Source organism: Eleutherodactylus coqui, chromosome 6 (assembly GCF_035609145.1).
Source record: "Eleutherodactylus coqui strain aEleCoq1 chromosome 6, aEleCoq1.hap1, whole genome shotgun sequence".
Taxonomy (NCBI): domain Eukaryota; kingdom Metazoa; phylum Chordata; class Amphibia; order Anura; family Eleutherodactylidae; genus Eleutherodactylus; species Eleutherodactylus coqui.
This window is the reverse complement of record NC_089842.1, coordinates 13,288,537-13,309,979: the sequence shown is the minus strand read 5'-3', so window position 1 is coordinate 13,309,979 and position 21,443 is coordinate 13,288,537. Positions and strand designations below refer to the sequence as shown.

Here is a 21,443-nt window from a genome sequence, read left to right as displayed (position 1 = left end):
TCAACGTATGTACAGTGACAGATCCTATAATATGGGGGACCCGACGGACGCCAGCACCCCGCCGGACCGAGGGGGGGACCCGCCGGACGCCAGCACCCCGCCGGGATTGAGGAGGAGGAGGGGGGGGGGGACCCGCCGGACGCCAGCACCCCGCCGGACCGAGGAGGAGGGGGGGGGGGGGGGGGGACCCGCCGGACCGAGGAGGAGGGGGGGGACCCGCCGGACGCCAGCACCCCGCCGGACCGAGGAGGAGGAGGAGGGGGGGGGGGGGGGTTGGGGACCCGCCGGACGCCAGCACCCCGCCGGACCGAGGAGGAGGAGGGGGGGGGGGGGGGGACCCGCCGGACACCAGCACCCCGCCGGACTGAGGAGGAGGGGGGGGGGGGGGGGGGGGGGGGGAACCGCCGGACGCCAGCACCCCGCCGGACCGAGGAGGAGGGGGGGGGACCCGCCGGACGCCAGCACCCCACCGGACCGAGGAGGGGGGGACCCGCCGGATGCCAGCACCCCGCCGGACTTCCCACTCTGACCTGTTTGGTGGCAGTGTGTACGCCGGACAACTATCGCTCAAACTCGCAGTTTCCAGCGGACCATGTGAGCGGCGTTGGCCAGTCAGACATGTAGCGCACATTGGTAGTCAATGTTATGAGTCTACAGTGCAATGCGAGAAATTCTGCCATCTTGGACGGCTAAAACCACGACAACGTGGAACTGGCGGATCAGACGGGACTGCAGGCATCCCCCCGCCCCCCAGGATAGTATATGGCCCTGAATCCAGGAGGTTACTTTGAGGTGCGAACCCCTAACACACTTGCTGTATCAGGCGGAACGTGCGCCACAACTAATGTAAATTAGATGTGCTCTGGGAGGCCCCGCCCCCTCACACTACACCCCACCCCTTCTCTAGGAGGCCACACCCCTCCCACTACACCCCACCCCTTCTCTAAAGTTGGAGCGCAGGGTCAGGTTGCGAACTCTGGCAGATGTTTATACCCGGAGCTGGCAGCGGGGACACCGATCTGAAGAGCTTGCAATCTTCTGCCTCACAGTTCAGGGAGGGACTAAGGAGCTTACCCCTCTGCAGAAGGATGCCCCCAGCCTAAGCGGGGGTCTCTGGACCCGAGCATCATACACCCAAATAACACTCAAACTTTCCCCCCATGACCCACGTGCGGCCCCCCGCCCGGTACCTGCACTCCGCACGGGTACACCTCGCCCTCATGGATGGAGTCCACCAGCTCCTCCTCATCCAGCGTTGCTCTCTTGTAGGACGACATCTGTAGGGTGAGAAGGACAGAGTCTCTTAGAACTTCCATGAGCAGGACTGATGGCAGCAGCCAGAGGGGGGCGCTGGGGGTCCCAAGGCTCAGCACCCACCACCGCGGACCACCGCCTGCTCCCACAACCCCCCATTTCCGTCTCCAAAATCAAATCCAAGTCAAAAACAGGAGAGGAGCAGCTGCTGCAGCGGCGGACCACCACACCAGCTCCTTATGTAAGGCTATCATGCCCCCTGCAGGGCACATACTTCTATGCGCCAGCCTCATCATCCAGCGCCACCGCAGTCCTCTGCCCACAGACTCCGTAGTTTATCGTTTTATCTTGGACTCTGCCTTCCTCCTTCGGCCATTATTGACTCAGCAGCCACTCGCTCGGAGGGAGGGGAGGCGGCATTAACCCCCTGAGTGCTGGGTCAGAGGGGAGGATCTCCGGCAATCACTTCCAGACCGTCCAGACATTAACCACTGATCTACCGGATCCACTACTGACCCCATCATCCACATCCAGAACCAGAAGAGTACATACACAGCGACTCCACCAGCAGAACAGCGAGTGCAGCTCTGGAGTCACTGTGTACATACATTACTTATCCTGTACTGATCCTGAGTTACATCCTGTATTATACCCCAGAGCTGCACTCACTATTCTGCTGGTGGAGTCACTGTGTACATACATTACTTATCCTGTACAGATCCTAAGTTACATCCTGTACTATACTCCAGAGCTGCACTCACTATTCTGCTGGTGGAGTCACTGTGTACATACATTACTTATCCTGTACTGATCCCTGAGTTACATCCTGCATTATACTCCAGAGCTGCACTCACTATTCTGCTGGTGGAGTACATACATTACTGATCCTGAGTTACATCCTATATTATACTCCAGAGCTGCACTCACTATTCTGCTGGTGGTCATTGTGTACATACATTACTTATCCTGTACTGATCCCGATTCCATACTGTGTATATAATGTATATACACAGTGACTCCACCAGCAGAATAGTGAGCGCAGCTCTGGAGTATAATACAGGATGTAACTCAGGAGCAGTACAGGATAAGTAATGTATGTACACAGTGACTCCACCAGCAGAATAGTGAGTGCAGCTCTGGAGTATAATACTGGATGTAACTCAGGATCAGCACAGGATAAGTAATGTATGTACACAGTGACTCCACCAGCAGAATAGTGAGTGCAGCTCTGGGGTATAATACAGGATGTAACTCAGGAGCAGTACAGGATAAGTAATGTATGTACACAGTGACTCCACCAGCAGAATAGTGAGTGCAGCTCTGGGGTATGATACAGTATGGGAAACTGTAGTCCTACAAAGGCAAAAAAAAAGTGTAATCTGCAGCTATAAATGCCCCCCCATGCTGCGCCCCCCTAGAGGATGACAGTAGTACTCTGCCTGGTACGGGTAAAGCTACATATAAAGTCCCACTGGTAGAGTGCAGTAAGGTGCCCAGCAGGTGCCCAGGGGGATCAGCGGCGCCCAGCAGGGAGGATTACTGGCTTTCCTCCTGAGCGGCTTCTGATCCTCCGATGGAATTAGCCGCTTGTTACTTTTCTTAAGTAATTTCTCCCGCACGCTCGCTGCTGGCACCGTCGCCGGGTACAGACTGGCAGCTGGCGACACCAGGGTACAGTGGGGTTACATTCTCCTCAGTTTGGGGGGTACATGGGGGCGTGGCGATCTCACCACACTAATCACACAAGTGATGCCAGGTCATGTGACTGCGCCGCGGCTCATGGTACATCAGTGTCAGGCATGCCCATCAAAACCAACGTCTCCAGGAGAGCTGGGTGGCATCCAGTATGGGCACACAGGGGAGTCACTCAGCTTTTCAGTTTGGATTGAGATTACTCTGTACCCATGTAGCTTCGCCCGGGTGGGGGGTACTGCCCGTCATTCAGGAACAGATAAGCCCGTATTGTTACTATGGCAGGAGCACCTGGGCATGAACCCCCTTCCTCATCACTGGCACCAACTCCCCTTAGTGTGGCAACCACCCTGCCTTGCCTCCCCATACCCAGCATGAGTGGCGCCACCAACCCAGACCCCCAGTGACTGGAGAAGCCAAGCTGGGTGAATGAGATAACTTATGCCCTCTATGCCCCCAGGAGAAGGGTGTGCTCACATGAGATCAGGGTGGCATCATATCTCCACACAAAGCTGCTCTGCTCCTGGAACACTGGCAGTGGGTACCCAGCAGCGGGCATGAGTATAAAGGCATTTACAGGGTCAGAAAAACATGGCTGCTTTCTTCTAAGCGCAGCGCCCCCCTTACCCGTAGGTATTATCTGGTATTGCAGCTTGGTGCCCAGCCATTGCAATGGAGTGCACTGCAATACCAGATACAACCTACGGACAAGGGGGCGCTGCGCTTGGAAAAAAGCAGTCATGAGGTTCTAACCCCTTTAACCCTTTGCAGACCACCCAACACCAACAAGACCCCAGAACACGTCCCCCAGCAGACCCCAATGTGCAGACACTGGCAGGACTACAAGTCCCAGCACTGCAGGTTCCATCATGGGACTTGTAGTCCTGCAGCCAGGAGCCCCCGGGGGGAATGTGGGTGTGAGGAGGCTGACAGGCCGCCCTGCTGGGGGTTCAGTGGGGTGACGGGCCGCCGGGGCCCCCTACCTCTCCGCTCGGTCTCTCCGCTCCCCTCGCTCTCCGGTTCTGCGCCTCTTCCCGCCCCTCCCTGCTCTCTGACTGACAGCCGCACCGACCAATCAGAGCAGCCGCAGGCTTAACCGCTTCCTGCCCGGCGCTGGGAAGTACAACAACATTCGGAAGTCTCCGCGGAGGGGCTGCTGGGACTTGTAGTCTCACCGCAACCCAAAACGGGGCACGCGATTTACAGACGGCTATTTACAAGATACCGGATGTAACCAGCAAGCAGAGGTCTTGGAAACTATAATGAATTTAACCCTTTAAGGATGCGGCCCAGACTAATTATATAAACTAAATCTTGTTATAAGTTGTATAGCGTCAACTTATTCCGCAGCGCATTCAGCTGATTATATTATATATTATAACGCCCCCCCAATTAAATACTCATCGCCACTTTAGAATGCACAATTTTTGTTGCATGGGAAGCGCCGCACTGCAGATCCTAGTCCGGGGGGGCCGCAAATAATAATCTTTATTTGTATAGCGCCAACATATTCCGCAGCGCTTACATAGACAGGGGGATACAGAAAGACAAAAGTACAAACATTACAGAACCACGGTTACATAGTAATCAGTTGATGGAAACAATAGGGGTGAGGGTCCTGCTCCAACGAGCTTACATACTACGAATTGTGGGGTGATACAGAAGGTAAAGGGGCTGGGAGATGTGCACAGTATGGCGGGGAGGAGATGTGCACGGTATGGCGAGGTGGAGAGTGAGCGATGCTATACACATAGACAATAGTCAGACATTTAGCCATGTGACGGCAGAAACGGTGTGACTGCAGGAGCGGTTTATGGTGGCTAGCAGGGATTGCAGTCAGTAGGTCAGGGAGCATGTTATCAGGCGGAGTACAGAGGGGTCTGTTTAGGGAATGCGGTATGGCGGGGAGGAGATGGGCACGGTATGGCGGGGTGGAGAGTGAGGGATTCTATACACAGACAATGGTCAGACATATAGCCGTGTGATGGCAGAATCAGTAAGACTGCAGGAGCGGTTTATGGTGGCTAGCAGGGATTGCAGTCAGTAGGTCAGGGAGCATGTTATCAGGCGGGGTACAGATTGGTTTGGTTTAGCGGATACGGTATGCCTCCCTGAAGAGGTGAGTTTTTAGAGCACGCCTGAAGTTCTCCGAGTCCTGGATTGCTCGGGTAGCCTTTGGTAGTGCGTTCGAGGATCGGTGCTGCTCTGGAGCCCAGGAGTAGCCACCTTACACTTGTTTACCACCACCTGCTGTAACCGATACGGCCCCAGAACCAAGTATAAATACTGCACCAAGTGCCATACAAAACCTGGTACCAGAACCAACCTCTGTGCGTAAATACAGCAGAAAACCACACTGTATACATACAGCATCGGGGCTAAGCTCAACATAGTTACGGCCCCAGAACCACACAGATCGCAGCTCTACACTGATAGCGATTATGGTGCAGTTCCCTGCAGTGATCACAGGGGACGTCTTCCTGGCAGGCAGTTTCCTGTTCTATGCCGCCATTCCTCCGCTCTCCTTATCCTGCCGCCTTGACTGACCCTTCCAGTGCAGCCAGAGCCTCAGTAGATGCCCCACAAGGTAGTCGCTCCCCTGATCATGCCCACCAGGACCGGGGATAGAAGTCCTCACACCCCGTTAATTGCAGGTTCATCATGTTAAATTTGAAATTAGTCCTCTTGATGCTGGGTCCCCACGGGGCGGCTTCACCACGGAATCTTGCGGTTTTGCCGCAGCGAAAAAAAACGTGAGATTTCTGCGAGATAGGCGCAGCTTCAAAAACTGGAGCACTTTACTGAGGGATTTGGAGTCGCATTGCTGCATGCTTGTCTGTTGCAGCTGGCACTTCCATAGAGAGGAGCGTGGCCGCAATGGGGAAAAAAAAACAAAAACACATGCTGCGTCCCAGGAATCCGCATGACCGCGCCGACTAATGCTGGCTTTGCCGCGACGGATTGTCCACCTGGTTGGCTAATGTAGGGATTTGCGGCCGCAGGAGGATCTGCCGCAGCGAAATTGCACAGGAAAATTCCACGGCAAATCCGCCCCGTGTGAACGCAGCCGGTCGCATTTTTTTAAATAATTTCCATCTGCAGTGCGACTTCTGTACAATCCATTGGAAAAACAAAATCTTAAGGTGAGAAAATTAAAAACCCGCTGACTTTATGGCAGAAGTCTTTTTTGGTTGGCGTCCATCAGCGGGGTGCATCTTGACTTCACAATCTGACAGACTTGGATCCCTATTGCTAAGGCCTCTTGTGTGCAGCGCCCTCTTCAGGCCAACCCACAGATTCAGCTCTGGGCCCTTCCAAAACTTTGATCTTCTGGTGAAGCCATTCTTTTGGCAGTTTAGCGGTCCTCTTTGGGTCGTTTGATGGAAATGAGCCTACAACTCCGGCACGGCAAGGAAGCAGAGCAAGACTCCAGAGAAGGAGAACAGATCTCCGAAGGAAGCCTGATGGCTCAGTGGCTAGCACTGTTGCCTTATAACACTGGGGTTCCTGCTTCAGGTCTGACTATGGACATCTGCATGGAGGTTCTAGGTGTGTTTGTTCTTCAGCATGGTGGCTCAGTCATGAGCGTTGTTGCCTCGCAGTGCTGAGCTGTAGGTTCAGGTCTGACCAAGGGTGACGGCTCTATGAAGTTCTTCAAAGTTGATGTTGCCTTTGATATAATTTGAGCCCCAGACACTGCAAGACAACAGTGCTAACCACTGAGCCACCACAGACCTAAGCTGGAAGTGAAAACCAGATTGTTCTCCAGTTCCATCCGCCTCCCATTCATACAATGCAATAAAGGATCTGTCCGCGCCTGCAGTCCGATGTAAAAAACGGAAGAGAGATGAAAACCTTCCGCTATAATACATTCCTGTAGGCTGTAACCATCTAGACTGACCCAAAAACTGCATGAAGAGGCCGTCACTAAGGGGTTAAGAAGGTCTTGTAAGCCTTCCGCAAACTTAGTATAATATTTACATAAAGATGATTTATCAGTGGAAAGACCCCTGAAGCCTGTAAACAGATGCTATACTCCGCGCTTTCAGGCGCCACCGCACCCGTCAGGAGTTGGTGCCAATGCTTCTGTTGGCATAGCTGCCATCATAGATAACAGGAGGGCATCTGGAACAGGTCCGCTGTGTCCCCAAGCCAGATGTGGACTGCAGTCTGATAATTGAGGGCTCTTGGCCCAGCATCGCCTGACAAGGTCACTTGCCCCCAAGCCGGGATGAGGCAATTAGGACATTCTTGGCAAAACTGCACAATGGGAAGTGTTACTAAGCGGGTAAGTCATGTGGCAGGCGCCAACCTAGTAGGCAAAAAAGGGGAAGATGGCAGCAGGTGGAGACTGAAAGGAATTAAACTTCAGTCCAGAAATGTATTGTAACATGTTCCACAGCAAATAGTCCTCCATGGCACAGGGCTAGCAAGTAGCGATTCTTCCTGCACACGTGCGGAAAACAATTGCCATTTTCCGCCAACAGGGGGAGGGGGAAGTAGCATGCATTATTTTTGGGCAGATTCCGCACGGACGGCTTCCATTAAAGGGGTTGTCCCGAGGCAGCAAGTGGGTCTATACACTTCTGCATGGCCATAATAATGCACTTTGTAATATACATTGTGCATTAATTATGAGCCATACAGAAGTTATAAAAAAGTTTTATACTTACCTGCTCCGTTGCTGGGGTCCTCGTCTCCATGGTGCCGACTAATTTTCGCCCTCCGATGGCCAAATTAGTCGCGCTTGCGCAGTCCGGGTCTTCTTTTCTGAATGGGGCTCCGTGTAGCTCCGCCCCGTCACGTGCCGATTCCAGCCAATCAGGAGGCTGGAATCGGCAATGGACCGCACAGAAGCCCTGTGGTCCATGAAGACAGAGGATCCCGGCGGCCATCTTCAGCAGGTGAGTATGAAGACGCCGGACCGCCGGGATTCAGGTAAGCGCTGTGCGGGTGGTTTTTTTAACCCCTGCATCGGGGTTGTCTCGCGCCGAACGGGGGGGGGGGGTTTAAAAAAAAAAAAAAAAAACCTGTTTCGGCGCGGGACAACCCCTTTAAAGTCAATGAACGCTGTCTGCTCTGCAGGCCTTCTGCAATTGCCATTGCGGAAGGGTCGCGGATTCCTTGTCATCACTAGGCAATGCCGTGGAAAAAGCAGGAAATAAAAAAAAATAAAAAATCTGTACCGCACATGTCAGATGGCGAGCGGTGCGGACCATCCGCAGTACAGAGGGAGAAAGGCAAGTACACGGATGCCGCTGCTGTAAGGGCCAGATTCCGCATGTGCATCAGACCTGCCTGTGTGCAGGCGGCCCTAGGCTGGGTTCACACGGGACAAAATTGCCACGGAATTTCCATGCAGAATGTTTGCACGGCAATTCCGCCCGCGGCTCCTAATCCCGGGATTAGCTAGCAGAGTGGACGAGATTTTGCAAAAATCTTTTTTTCATTTCCACAGCGCCCTCTCCTCTGAGACCCCCAGCTCCCGATTGGGCCAAGAACCAAAGGTCCTGGAAGGAGGTAGTAGCTGGGGACGGCAGTAATAGCGTGGGTGAGCCAAGGAGATGGGACCCGGGGACGTGCCTGACAGCGCTCCAGGCTGCTGTGGCCGCAGGGGTAGCTGAACCGGGAGTCTAGTGTGCCGGATTTCAGCGGACAGCAGAAGTGGGACCCGGGGACGTGAATGACAGCGCTCCGGCCTGCTTTGACCGCAGGGTGAGCCGAAGAGGGAGCCTACTGTGGCGAACTTCACCGGCGAAGCAGAAATGAAGGCGCTCCCACCTGCTGTAGCAGAGGGAGCAGAAGCGGGAGCAAACAGCAGCATGCACCTGGAGTGGGACCCAGAGATAGCAGCGACGCCATGGACACCACCTGGCCCACTGTGCCCGCGGCAGCAGCGGAAGACTGGCGATGCTGGGTGAGCCGCAGCAGGGGACCGCAGCAGGGAAAACAACAACTCACTGCACTTCCGCCTGCTTTGGCCAGTAGAGGGAGTGGCAGCACCATTTAGCAAGGAACAGGGTTCAGCAGTGTGGCATGGGGAAAACTGCATTCAGCAATTTGCGGCAGGGATGGAGGGTTAGGGTGAGGGGCAAGTAAAACAGTCAAGTTTAGTTGTAAAATATAAGGCTGTTACACTTTCCCCTCACCCTAACCCTCCATCCCTTTCAGAAGTCACGACACGCTACTCCGGAAGGAGCACAGGTGAAGGCAGCATCAGCTTAGTGAGCAGCCAGGACCTGCAGCCCATCAAGCTCTGCAGCCAATCAGGTACAGGGGGGAGTCACCCCCTGTCAATCTTGACTCCACCACTTCATCCTGGTGGCATCAAAATACACTAATACCGGCAACCATTGTTAAAAGGGAATTTTTTAAAATTTTAATAGAAGTCTGAATCAAGAGTCCAAATTAATTATTTTTTTTAATTACGTTGGTCACTCCTAACCTGAATATTTCAATAATTGCACAACACTACCCAGGAGTACTGAGTGTAGCTCTGGAGTATAATACAGGATGTAACTCAGGATCAGTACAGGATAAGTACTGTATGTACACAGTGACTCCACCAGCAGAATAGTGAGTGCAGCTCTGGAGTATAATACAGGATGTAACTCAGGATCAGTACAGGATAAGTAATGTATGTACACAGTGACTCCACCAGCAGAATAGTGAGTGCAGCTCTGGAGTATAATACACGATAACGTATCTTTGTCTTATGTAGCATTTCCTTTCCACATGATGTATAGCCATGGACAGGGAGGTGCCGCTTTCTGCATCTATAGATATGATTGTTCCCAGAAAGAGAAGCCAAGTAATCCTGTAGATATGAGACCTTGTAATGCCTAACAAAAATACATGTTACAGTGAGCTTGCGAACCTCTTGGGTTCTTCAGGCTTAAATGAAACAGATCTGAAGAGGCATGAATATTTATACTATATACTTAGGACAAGGCAGACATGGATGTGATTGTTGTAGTATTCAAGTGCAAACCAGAGACAAACATTCTTAACTAGACACTGATAAGGGAGTGAGAGTTTATGGTCCCCGAATTACTGTTTGGGCTGGGGGGTTACCAGGCCAGCAGTCTTATCTGTGCCCTACAATTCTCATACCTCCCATTCACCCATAAATCCTCGTGAATAATTTAGCCCTCTATTGAACGTGTCAGAAGGAATACTTTTATATTCCCAAATTCTTCTATGGTTTTGCGACTTGAAACCGCCCTTCAATATCATAACCCTCATATCTCCTATGGCATGGGCATGGTTAGAAAAGTGCTCGGCCGCAGGGAATTCTGTCTTTCCCCCTCTGAGTGTCGATGAGAGCTCATCCTGGCTCTGTTTTGTCCTGTTTCCCCAATATAAAGCCCCCCAACAGGACATTTACTGCAGAGGATCAGGTACAACATCAGACGTGGATAATGTGAATGTCCCTGGGATCTTATAGTCCTGCTGTGTGTTGGGCATTTGTATCCTGTCCGCGGTCCGTACATGTCAGCAGGTCTCACAGCTCCTTACATTACAGGGATAAGTTCTTTTTTTGTGTGTCAGAGGGTAATGCACTCCTGATTATAAAGTACCTCAGACTTAGAGGTTGCCTCTAACATAGGAGAGAAGGGTCCGGGAATACGCTTTTCAGACGGTCATCCTTGTGTAGGTATGATGGAGTTTCCTTGCAGTCTTCCTTAGTACCTCTAGCTGTGGATTGTAGGTCCCTACTATAGGGCACATGTCCGTTTCCTTCCCTCTCTGTGGATTGGACTAGTTGATTCCTGGGTATCCTGGTGGCTCTGGTGATTTGGTCATCAATAAAAGGTGGGATGGTAGCCTTATTTTAAAATGCCTTTTTGAGATTGTACAAATGTCCCTCTCTGTCTGTTGGGTTGGAGCAGATCTGGTTGTATCTGATGGCCTGGCTGTAGACGATGGACTTTTTGATGTGTTTAGGATGGTAACTGTCCCATCTGAGGTATGTGGGCCCATCAATCGTTTTTCAGTATAGGGATGTCTGTATTGAGTTGTTCGAAATTTTTATGTTTATGTCCAAAAAGGTTGATTTCTGTATGAGTAGCTTAATATCAGGTTTATGGTGGGGTGGAATGCCCTGAATCTCTCATGGAATTGTAATAGTTCTTGTCCGGTGTTGGTCCAGATGATTATGGTGTCATCAATGTAGCGGAAGTCGGCCAATAGTTTGTTGGGGCAGGAGGCCAGAAAGTCACTCTCCAGCTGCCATGAAGTTGGCATATTGCGGTGCCATTTTACTGCCCGTGGCGGTTCCGGTGAGTTGCAGGAATATCTTTGCCAAAGGAGAAATAATTGTGTGCGAGGATGAATCTTGTGAGTTGTAGCACCGATTCAGAGGCAACTCCATTGGCCTCAAGGTGCGCCTGGCAGGCGGTCAGTCCATCTTTGTGTGGGATGTTAGAATACAAGGATTCCACATCCATAGTGGCCAGGATGGTGCCACCTATAGATGGCACAAGACCACCACATTAGATCGGAGTCAATGCCGGGTTATTGCCTAAGAAAAATTCATTAGAGGTCTTGATTAGCACAGTTCATGTTCTGCCATGAACTATGGTACTCCAGGCAGCACGTTCTACAGATGGTCACTTTACAGTATGGCATGAGGTGGGTATACAGACTGGTACAACAAGGGGTGCCGATTTCACCCACAGCTCATCCCCCCTACTGAGGAGTGAGGACTATAGTATCAGGATCCCGAGCCTGGCACATCCTCCGGAGAGCAGATGTGCTGCCACATGTTCTGCCCCAATACCAATGTACGTGGAATGAGTCAGGAAGTGTTTACAAGACGACCGCAGTGAACATGGCACATGGCTGCCAACAGATTATCATAAGCCATTGGATCAAAGCCAATCAGGTGAAATACTGTCTGCTGAACCTTGCTACTGCAGCACTATCCCTTCACTAAGTTTGCTGGCCCTTTAAGGTAGCAGAGGTTTCAATACTGCCCCTGCAGGCCAGTTGTGGTATTACTGCCAAGTTTCTGAACCCTGTGAAGTTTCCCAACACTTCTCCATGCAGGAAGCTCATTGCGTCAGCTGGAGAGTTACAGGAGTCGGCATTCCGGTCAGATGAAGTGTTATCGTCCCCAGATCCTTCCCACCAGCGATCGGCTTTTGTTTCAGTTTTATCAATTGTTACCATTGGCGACAAGTGGCGTCAGCGTTGGTTCCCAATTCTCCTGTACAAATTACAGGAACAAACAGCAGAGCCGAATGTGCTCAGAGAAAGAAAGCGGCGGCGAACATCGCAAAAAATGTCACTGCGGTCAATGATTAACGAGTGACCTTACAAAAAGGTCAAGTGTGGGGGAAAAAAAAAAAAGACTTGGTACCAGCATTCCCATTATTAGTATACAGACTATTTACACCATTTGCCCCCAAGACATTGGCGCTTCATGGGAGGGATAAACCATCCTGGGCAGTCGTCTCCATAGTTTGTTACAGACCATTTGTTGCCACCCACCCGCACCTCATACGCGCTGCAGTATTACACCAAGCGGTCACCCGGGCAGAGCTCCGTGGGCACGCAGTACCCGCTGTAATCAGACATGGTCAACAGGGTTTGAGGTCAGCAGTAATCCCTGCTGCAATCTTGCACATGCTCCACCCACATGACTGGTTCGGGGTAATTATAATACAGCACACTTGGTGCATCATGAATACTGCAGATATGTAATCATCATAATTACAGCCACTCGAGCGGAGCCATTAACGAGCCCCAGAATGTGGTGGTTTAGAGTCAAAACTGCAGCTGCCGGGCTCCCTGTGCCAGATGTAGTGCAGCTCCTAGCGATCCGGGTGGAGCCGTTATGGGGCCCGACACTACCCCATCCCCTGAGCGCGTGAACTTGGCTGGACTTCACTTCTCAGCAGTGTTTGTGCAAACACCAGGTGGGAATTTACAGGAAAGTCTCACAGTGCCCATGTGACCACCAAGAAATCACCCGCCATCCAGGTTCCAGGCGCCCTCTGCAGGCCTACAAAGACTTGAACGGCTTCTTGTTCTGGAAATCCAAGTTGGAATTTGGGTGAAATGTAGCTGTCTGAAAGGCCCATTATTCGCAAGCTGGACAGCGTGACACTAGTGTGAACAGAGCCCAGTGTACACAAAGGGTTAAGAGGCAATTCTTTGGGAAGCCTAATTGTTAAGGTTTTTGGAGAACATGAGGGGATTGTGCCGTTTTCTGGCATTGGGGCGTGTTCACACAGCATATTTGACAAAAATCTGCGTCAAGACCCCCGTGAACCCTCATTTTGGGGAGTATCTGTGCCTAAAAACAGTCCAAACCAGGCAACAATGTTTGGGTAGGGTGAGGAGGGAAAATGGGCGTGAACCATCGATCAGCCCCCCCCCCCCCACCAAGACGTGGAATTTTAATTAAGTCGGTAAACACCTTGTCAATACAGGGACACCATTTCCTGTTACAGATCAGATGCCTATCAAAGCTTATTTTGGCACAGAACACACGGTGTATGCACGCCTGTAGAGTCGCATCACATTTTTAGACTGAGGGCATGGCCTACTAAAAGCCACAAGGTTTCCTACAGTCTACACCAACAACTGGTCCAGGTTATAGCGCAAGTCCGTACCTGTCCGTAGCTGGCGCATGGATGGTGAGATGAGCCAAATTAAGCAAGGCTTTTTTAATTTAGCATGTCTGCCAACACATGGCTTTGGACCACCATATAAAACAAGTGGTCCGAGTGCCTTTACATGCCGCTTCTCAGCCTCGGGTAGCACATTGCCTTTGCTACCAATTCCCCCACTATACTTGGACTTCCAGCTGAAGCCAGGGCAGGTGCAACACCACACGTGTACCACTGGGAGGCGCAGCTACAGTTTGTCCAGTGAGCTTGAATTCACCAAAATTGGAAAAATCCCTTAATTTAGATGATACTCAAGGCATATTGAAGCCTCATCGACCAGGTATGCCCAATTGTTTATGGTGCCCACTCTGTTCTAGTTTTTGCAATAAAAACTACTAGAACAAAGAAGTCTGTAGTAGACCAATCACAAGCGGAGAACACCCTAGGTTACATTTTTTGCTGCGAAAAAGTAACAAATCCTACAAGAGATTAAACACTTAACCCTTTCCAATCCACTGTCCGATATCTGAAGACATTCTGATTGAAGGCTGCACAGCTCCAATGTTGGAAGACGTCCGGCAGGGTATTCTTACTGTATTTTACCGGCCGCTCTGTTGGGGGCCTCTCCAGCATGTCCCATACCGCAGTACTGGCTCTAGCCAGCAGATGGCGACGTTGTATAATGGCAGAAAGAAAACCCCCTAGGAAACCCTGAATCCAAAATTGGATTGCAAAGGGTTCAAGTAAAAGAATGTATCTGCATTCATGGACTCCTATGAATACAATGACTAGGTATGGTCTCTGGGAAATGCTCGAACTCTATTAAGAACAGCGGAGTCAGGTTTGTGCTGCTTCAAAGGTTTCAACCCAAATTATATTAACCCATGAATGAGAAGTGTAACGGATACCCTACCGTCTGATGAGCCGTTTCTGCAATAGCCACCCCCGGTGGGTCTGCCATCTTGAGTGGACAGAGGTTTGCCGCAGCACCCAAAATGACTTTACTCTTTGCAAAGAGTTTCCGCCTCGAGAGGTGGCCTGCTCAGGGTAACCATTATAATGGATTTCGTAAGGCAAGAGGAATATTTTGGATGTCTTGACAGCAGCTGTAGATTTCCATTTAAGTTTAATTACGAAATTGCCCGAAGCGTTCCATTTATCTTTAAGCGGCCATGGACGTATTTGCTGCTTCTTACACATGACGAGGGTGGACCGGCTCAAGTAATATGACACAGCCTTACCACTTCCACTTTAGGGTATCTAGCACTACTCGCCAAGTCTCGGCATTCGTCATTTCACCTTGTGTTCCGATCTTCAGCTCGGCCGTATTGTGGCTGGTATGAGTTCCCAAAGTTTGCCAAGCATGATTACTCACTTTACTGGTAACTTTGGTCCCACTTCCAAAATATCCCTTTTCCATGCTACTCATCCACAATCTAGTCAGAATGATCTTCCATCCAAAACCCATTTTTGCTAGGTGTAGCATCCCATTGCATAATGTGCAGGGAGACTATTAAACATCAGCCTCACAAGTTATACCGGTTACTACAAATGGTCTCCAATGTGGAACCCTCAGAACTCCTGTTCAATAACAGTTGTTTTCAAGTTACCATTAACATCAAATATCTGTATCTACCATTAAGACATCCCTGTTGCCCAACCAATCACAGCACATCTTTAATTTCTCAATCTGCTGGAGGCAAGATGAACGCTGCGCTGTGATTGGTTGCCCTGGGGAACAAGGTGCAGGTCTCGCACGAAGTCCTCAGAAATCCACCATAGAGAGCAGAGACTTAGACATCCTGCACAAAGGTTTGCAACGGTATACCTACCGACTGCAGTTATTACCGGCCCTGAAACCAGGCGACAAAGAGGAGACCTTGTTTCGGGTGACAACCATCTTGTGGCTTCTCTGCCACATCCCAAATTAAGTCGGTTGCACAGGCAGATGTGAATTGTGGAATCAGTGATAGTCACCCACATGAAATTGATTCTCAAAGCACAATTGTTAATTCCTAAAAGAATGGGAAGCATTTAAAGAGACCCGGATGGATGAACACAGAACGTGCACACACGTTAGAAAAAGAAAAATATGTTTATCAAATGGAAAGAGGGGGGATATCTAAAGAATATAATGCGGACTGCAGAAACTGTAGGGCAAGTGTCAGAAAAGCTAATAATGAATTGAGGCTTGCAACAGAGGCCAAAAGCAATAAAAAAGGATTTGGGGGGGGGGGGGGGGTATGTCAAAAGCAAAAAAAAAAAAAAAAAAAGTCAAAAGATGCTATTGGATGCTTACAAGATGAAAATGATGAATTGGTTATGATGTAGAGAAGCCTGAACTTTTAAATTCCTATTTTGTATCTGTTTTCTCTCAGAAAGTAGATGGAACACCAACTGATCTTCCCTGTGCTATTAGGGGAATAAGAATGCAGGCTATCTAGAAGCCGAGAGATGGTGAGGGAACATAACTAATTTACATGAATTCAAGTCTCCAGGTCTAGATTAATTACCTCTTAGAATACTAAAGGAAGCAGCGGAAGTAATTGCTGAATCACTCACTGTAATCTTTGAAGATTCCTGGAGAACAGGAGAAGTCCCAAAAGATTGGAAAAGGGCAAATGTTGTCCCCATCTTCAAAAACAGGGAAGGTGGTGGATCCAGGAAACTACAGTCCTGTGAGCCTGACTTCTATGCTTGGAAGGATTGAACAAATTATTAAACAATATGTATGCAAGTACTTGGATAAAAATGGAGTAATTAACCAGAGCCAGCATGGGTTTGTAACAAGCAAGTCATGCCAGACGAATCTAATTCCCTTCTATGACAGAATCACCGACTGGGTTGATGAGGGAAATGCGGTGGATATAGTATATCTTGACTTTAGTAAAGCATTTGACAAAGTATCTCATACCATACTTATTGGAAAAAATGACCAAACATGGGATTGACAAGGCAACTGTTAGGTGGATTCACAACTGACTGAGTGATCATACTAAAAGAGTGATCATAAATGGCCACACATCCAAGTGGAAGAATATATGGCAAGTGGGGACCACAAGGCTCTGTCCTGGGCCCAGTGTTGTTCAAAATTTTTATAAAAATGATCTGCAGGAGGGAATTGATGGGAAACTGATCAAAATTGCTGACAACACAAAGCTAGGAGGGATAGCTAACACTAGGGAAGAGAGGGAGAGTATTCAAAAAGATCTAGAAAAGCCTGAACAGTGGGCAGCGACTAACAGAATGGGATTTAAGAAGGAGAAATGCAGAGTTAGGAAATACTTTGTTAGGAAAAAAGTAATCCCAGCATGCTCCACATTGGCATGAATTAACATGCAACTATTATGGACGGGTCTTGGATTCCATGTCATCGCCTAGCGACTGTTTGAAGGGGGGGGGGGGGGGGGGGAATTGGAAAAAAAGAAATCTGTACTGGGCATGTCCGATCGCGAACTGCCAGGTGCTTCCGCAGTACAGGTGAAGCACAAATACAGGTCCATGTAGATACCGCTGCTGTCCGGGTCGCACCACGGGCTCCTGCATGCGGAATGCAGCTCCGCCGTGTTCAGCCGGCCTTAGGCCGCCTTCAGACTAGCTTGTTCCCACTTTGTATTTGGTCCATATTTTGGATAAGCGCGCAGCATGATCACTTTTTTGGCATCGATGCCTCTGCATTGCCATTTTCTATTGCGCACGGATGGCGCAGCTTTTTTTCCCAGTAGAAAAAAATACATCTGGCTAACCTCCGGTCACAACGCGGTCTGCGCTGCGTCTGCCATACATGTGGAAGCGCCGTAAAGCGTAACGGCTACGCTGTAGGCCTCACCGCGTCTGAAGTGGCGAAACCTGTAGCAAACCGAGCAGATTAATGCGCATTCTCAGCTGAGGCAAGTCCACAAACTGCAGGGGAGGCAGACGGGGCGCCCCCTACCTTGGAAAGGCGGTTACATCACTGCAATAACAAAAGACTCGCTGGTTTAGGTTACGGGGAACTTTAAAAAACAAAATAATAAAACTGCTGAAACTACTTATTAGGCGGACGGATGCCAGGCCTGGTCAGATGTACGCCAACAGGATTTTATAGTAGGTCCTGTTAACCCTTCCCTCACCAGGCACACAGACAAGATTAACCCCTTAGCAGCAGCCCATGTTGTGCCAGATCCTGCGTTTAGACACAATTGTTCAGTCTGCAGCATAAAAGCCGTCGCTGCCGCGTCGTTCAGTTTAGACCGCGCTCCTTTATTCGCTTCTACAGGGACTGTACGATTCAAGCCAGCGATGCCTCTGGTCGGTTGGCCATGACTTTTCCGCGCGGCCAATACAGCGTGCGTTTCACGCTTGTGTGAATGAGGCCTTAAGGGGTTTTCCTGGAAGCATACCATAACCCATCTTCATGATAACCTGATCGGCTGGGGACTCTGGCCAATCGGGTGCTCGCCGACAGCACCGCAAATACATAGGGAGTGAAAGAAGAAGTTACAACCCCATGAAGTGGTTGTGCTTGATTTCAATGAGACCCCCAGCCTGTAGACAGGCACCAGCGACTACACAGGGGTAAGAGCATCCGCTTCCACTCAGACCCCTGTGTATTTGCGGTGCTGTCACCGCGGTGCTCGATCGACCCATCCTGAGGATAATTCATCAATAGCCCTTTCCTTTAAAAACCCCTTTATAAAAACAAAGCAGGAAACAGAAAAAAAAAAAAAAAAAAAAAAAAAAAAAAAAAAAAAAAAAAAAACACAAAAAAACTGCTTTAGGAGGGTTTTTCCAGTTTCAACGTGACTATTTGGGGGTTACAATCCATTAAGGACTGCGCTAGAAAAAGCCTTGTAGAAAAGTCACTACACAAAATACCCCAAGAACTACTAAAGCGCTTCTGAGGCCACTCCCACACGCTGCTTTTTACCGTGATTAGCGCGGTGTCTTCAGTGCTGCGGTACAACGCTGCCATTGATTTCAATGAGGCCTTGCAGAGATGCGCTCGAACGCGGCATTTGACGCCACAATTTGAGCGCTGTTCTATTTTCACACACCTCATCACCCATCACAATGATGGGGTGCGTTAAAAAGTGCTATCAAAACTGTGATAGGTTCAAAAAGCCACTCAGAATTGTGGTAAAAATGCCGCATTCAGTAAATCGCCACTTGAAATCACATCTGCGAGTGGCCTTTGGCTGCGTTCACACGGGACAGATTTGCAGAGGAAATTCCGTGCGGCATTTGTGAACCACAAATCCACCCGTGGCTCCTAATTCCCGGACTAACCAGCCATGCGGAGAAGATTTTGCAACCATAACCGGTGATGCGGCACAGAATGGACAGCCACAGAAGGGCAATTTTTTCCCAGATGTGGCATCACTCCTTTCTATAGGGAGAGAAATCTGCAATGGAACGCTGGCAGCCGAACCGCTCCAAGACACGCGGCAAAATGCTGGGAGTTTTGAAGCCGCGAGATTTCTGTGGAATTTCCACCTGTGGGAACCCAGCCTTATGGTTTAAGATCCAAAAGTACATTTAGATGGGAAGCCCCCCCTCTTGTGCTTTACACAGTGTCATTCTGTGAATTAGGCCTTGTTCCCATGAGTGTATATCGGCCTTGCCATTTTCACAGTTAGTCAATATACACTACGATCTCATGCATTGGATTCCAATGCATCAGATCACATGACCATATTCCTGCGACATAAAAGCGCCCGGCCAATATAGCGCTGGGCGCTTTTACGTCGGGCCCAAAGATAGTCCTGGAACTATCTTTCAAGCCGGAATAATTCGGCCGCTGCATGGGCTCCTATGGGAGCCAGTGACAGCAGCTGGAGAAGGGAGGTGGGAGGGAGATAAGCAGCGCAACTGCTAAACTCCCTCCCTCTTCTTTCTTCCGGCCAATTGCAATGGGAGGGGTGGGACGGGGTGGATCCAAGCGCCACCCATCCTGCCTTCTCCCATTGCTGGTGGCAGACAAGGGGCAGGAGCTTAGCCCTGCCCCACCACCTCCCATTACAAACAACCAGAGAAGACGAGAGTCGGCAAGGGAAGGGGCAACGTCATGGTGGCCTCAGCATATATCCGCCGGGGCCCATGTCTTCTGAACAGGTGCACGTTAGATTCAGGAGTTTACACCTCCCATCGTAGTGTATATCGGCCAGCCGTGGAAAAAGATGGACGATGTACGCTCGTGTGAAAGAGCCCCGAGGCACAGCACCTCCGCCCGCCTTCATTCACTGTAAGCAGTCATTTATAGATTGGCCCGAGTAAACAGGAGACCATAGTCGCTCGGGTTTGGGAGAGCTAAAAACCAAGCAACTCCAACAAGGGAGCGATCTGTACACGCGATGACCGTTGCCCAAATTTGTAGTTTCCAGCAATAAATGGCCTTGTATAAAGAGGCACTTTAGGTTTAGGGGACTTGGGGTCTCCAGCATACCTGCTGGCCTGGCAGGCCGTTGCAGAACATACAGGTTTACTATTCTAGTGTCACCCATCTTACCTGCTTTGCATCACATTCACTACCATGTTTTTAGACAGTTTTCCAATTTGTCCAAAAAAGGGCCTGGCCTAAATTGTGCCAAAAAGATATGGATTGCATTAAAATGGTTGTTTGTGTGTAAACGGAGCCAAATAATTGGGGGTCTAAACTTAGACTAGACAGACTTAAAGTTTGACAGATTTATCATTCAGCAGATGCAATAAAAATGTATTAGAAGAACCAGAATTCACAAGAAAAGAATGTAACAATGTAACAAGACAGTCTAAAAAGATACAATTGTAACCATGAAACAGTTTCTCCATCCTAGGAGCTCAAGCTTTTACAATTCTACAAAAAACGCAAACAAGATACCCAGTTTCCCTAAAAAAAAAAAAAAAAAAGAAAAAAGCCCTAGCACGATTTTTTAGGATTTGAGGATGGTTGAACTATAAGCCCTACTCCAAAATTAAGCCCCGTTTAAAGTTAATTAAAAGTCAATTTATATAGTGTCCAGGCAGTTATACATGGAAAAAAAGTTAAATCTTTGAGCAAAAAATAAGACCTATCTTATTTCTGGGGAAACAGGGTATCAGTAGCTACTAGAGCGGGCAGGTACTCGCTAAGGGCAATGCTCGCTCATCACTAGTAGCTACCGTAGATGGTTTAGTCTAAGGGCACTCACATGCGTTTAGGAAACGCCGCTCGAAATCACGACATTTCCCTGCGATTGCGCTGCCTTTTTGAACCCCTTGTACAGTGTTTTGACAGCACTTCACGCACCCCATCATTGTGACATTGGGCATTAGAGACGTGAAAGGCCGCGTTTGAGAGCAGGTCCAAAGCCCCAGTATAATCAATAGGAGCGTTATACCGCGGCATTCGGGACGCCCCACTAATCACGGAACATAGCGTTGAGTGGCCTAAAGGGCTTTTTACACGTGCCGATCAGATCTTCACAACCGGAGAGAATCTTGTGATAGACATGATGATTATTTGGTATAAAATGTCTATCGATTTGTATAACGTAAATGTATTTTGCTATTGTAATGACTTTTAGCTCTGAGGAGTTTAAAGGACACACACACAATCTAATCATGGTATTTGCTAGACAATGGATGTATGATGTTAATGTTAGCTAAGTACATAGAAGTTACACAAGAAGCCTCTAAGAGTTAAGGGCCATAGTGTTGTGTAGATCTGTGTTCAATACTGAGTGTTTACCTAGGCCCCTTCCACTCCCCACACAATCTATTTAAACAATGATTTGTCAACTACACAGACATGACAGGAGCTAGGACAAAAGTCCATGCTACATCAGCACTTGGGAGAGGGTGGGCAGAGGTGGGAGATTCTATATGATCCGACAAATGAGAATCTTATATGTTACTGATGTAATCTGTTGCACGCCCATT

The 21,443-nt window shown here is 49.4% G+C and overlaps 1 protein-coding gene across 4 annotated transcripts in view; it reads right to left on the bottom strand.

Moving 5' to 3' along the window:
• Nucleotides 1-21,443, bottom strand: part of ECE1 (endothelin converting enzyme 1) — a 77,113-nt gene that overhangs the window by 17,602 nt on the left and 38,068 nt on the right. The window contains exons 1-2 of one of the 4 annotated variants that reach the window (XM_066606271.1): nt 14,479-14,541; nt 1,191-1,277 (exon numbers count right to left, since the gene is read on the bottom strand). In XM_066606271.1, the coding sequence (XP_066462368.1) occupies nt 1,191-1,277; nt 14,479-14,526 (135 nt within the window). In that variant the 5' untranslated portion in view covers nt 14,527-14,541. Of the gene's footprint in view, nt 1-1,190; nt 1,278-1,528; nt 1,660-3,929; nt 4,025-14,478; nt 14,542-21,443 lie in introns of those variants that run through there. The other 3 variants (XM_066606272.1, XM_066606273.1, XM_066606270.1) reach the window with 3 other exon arrangements.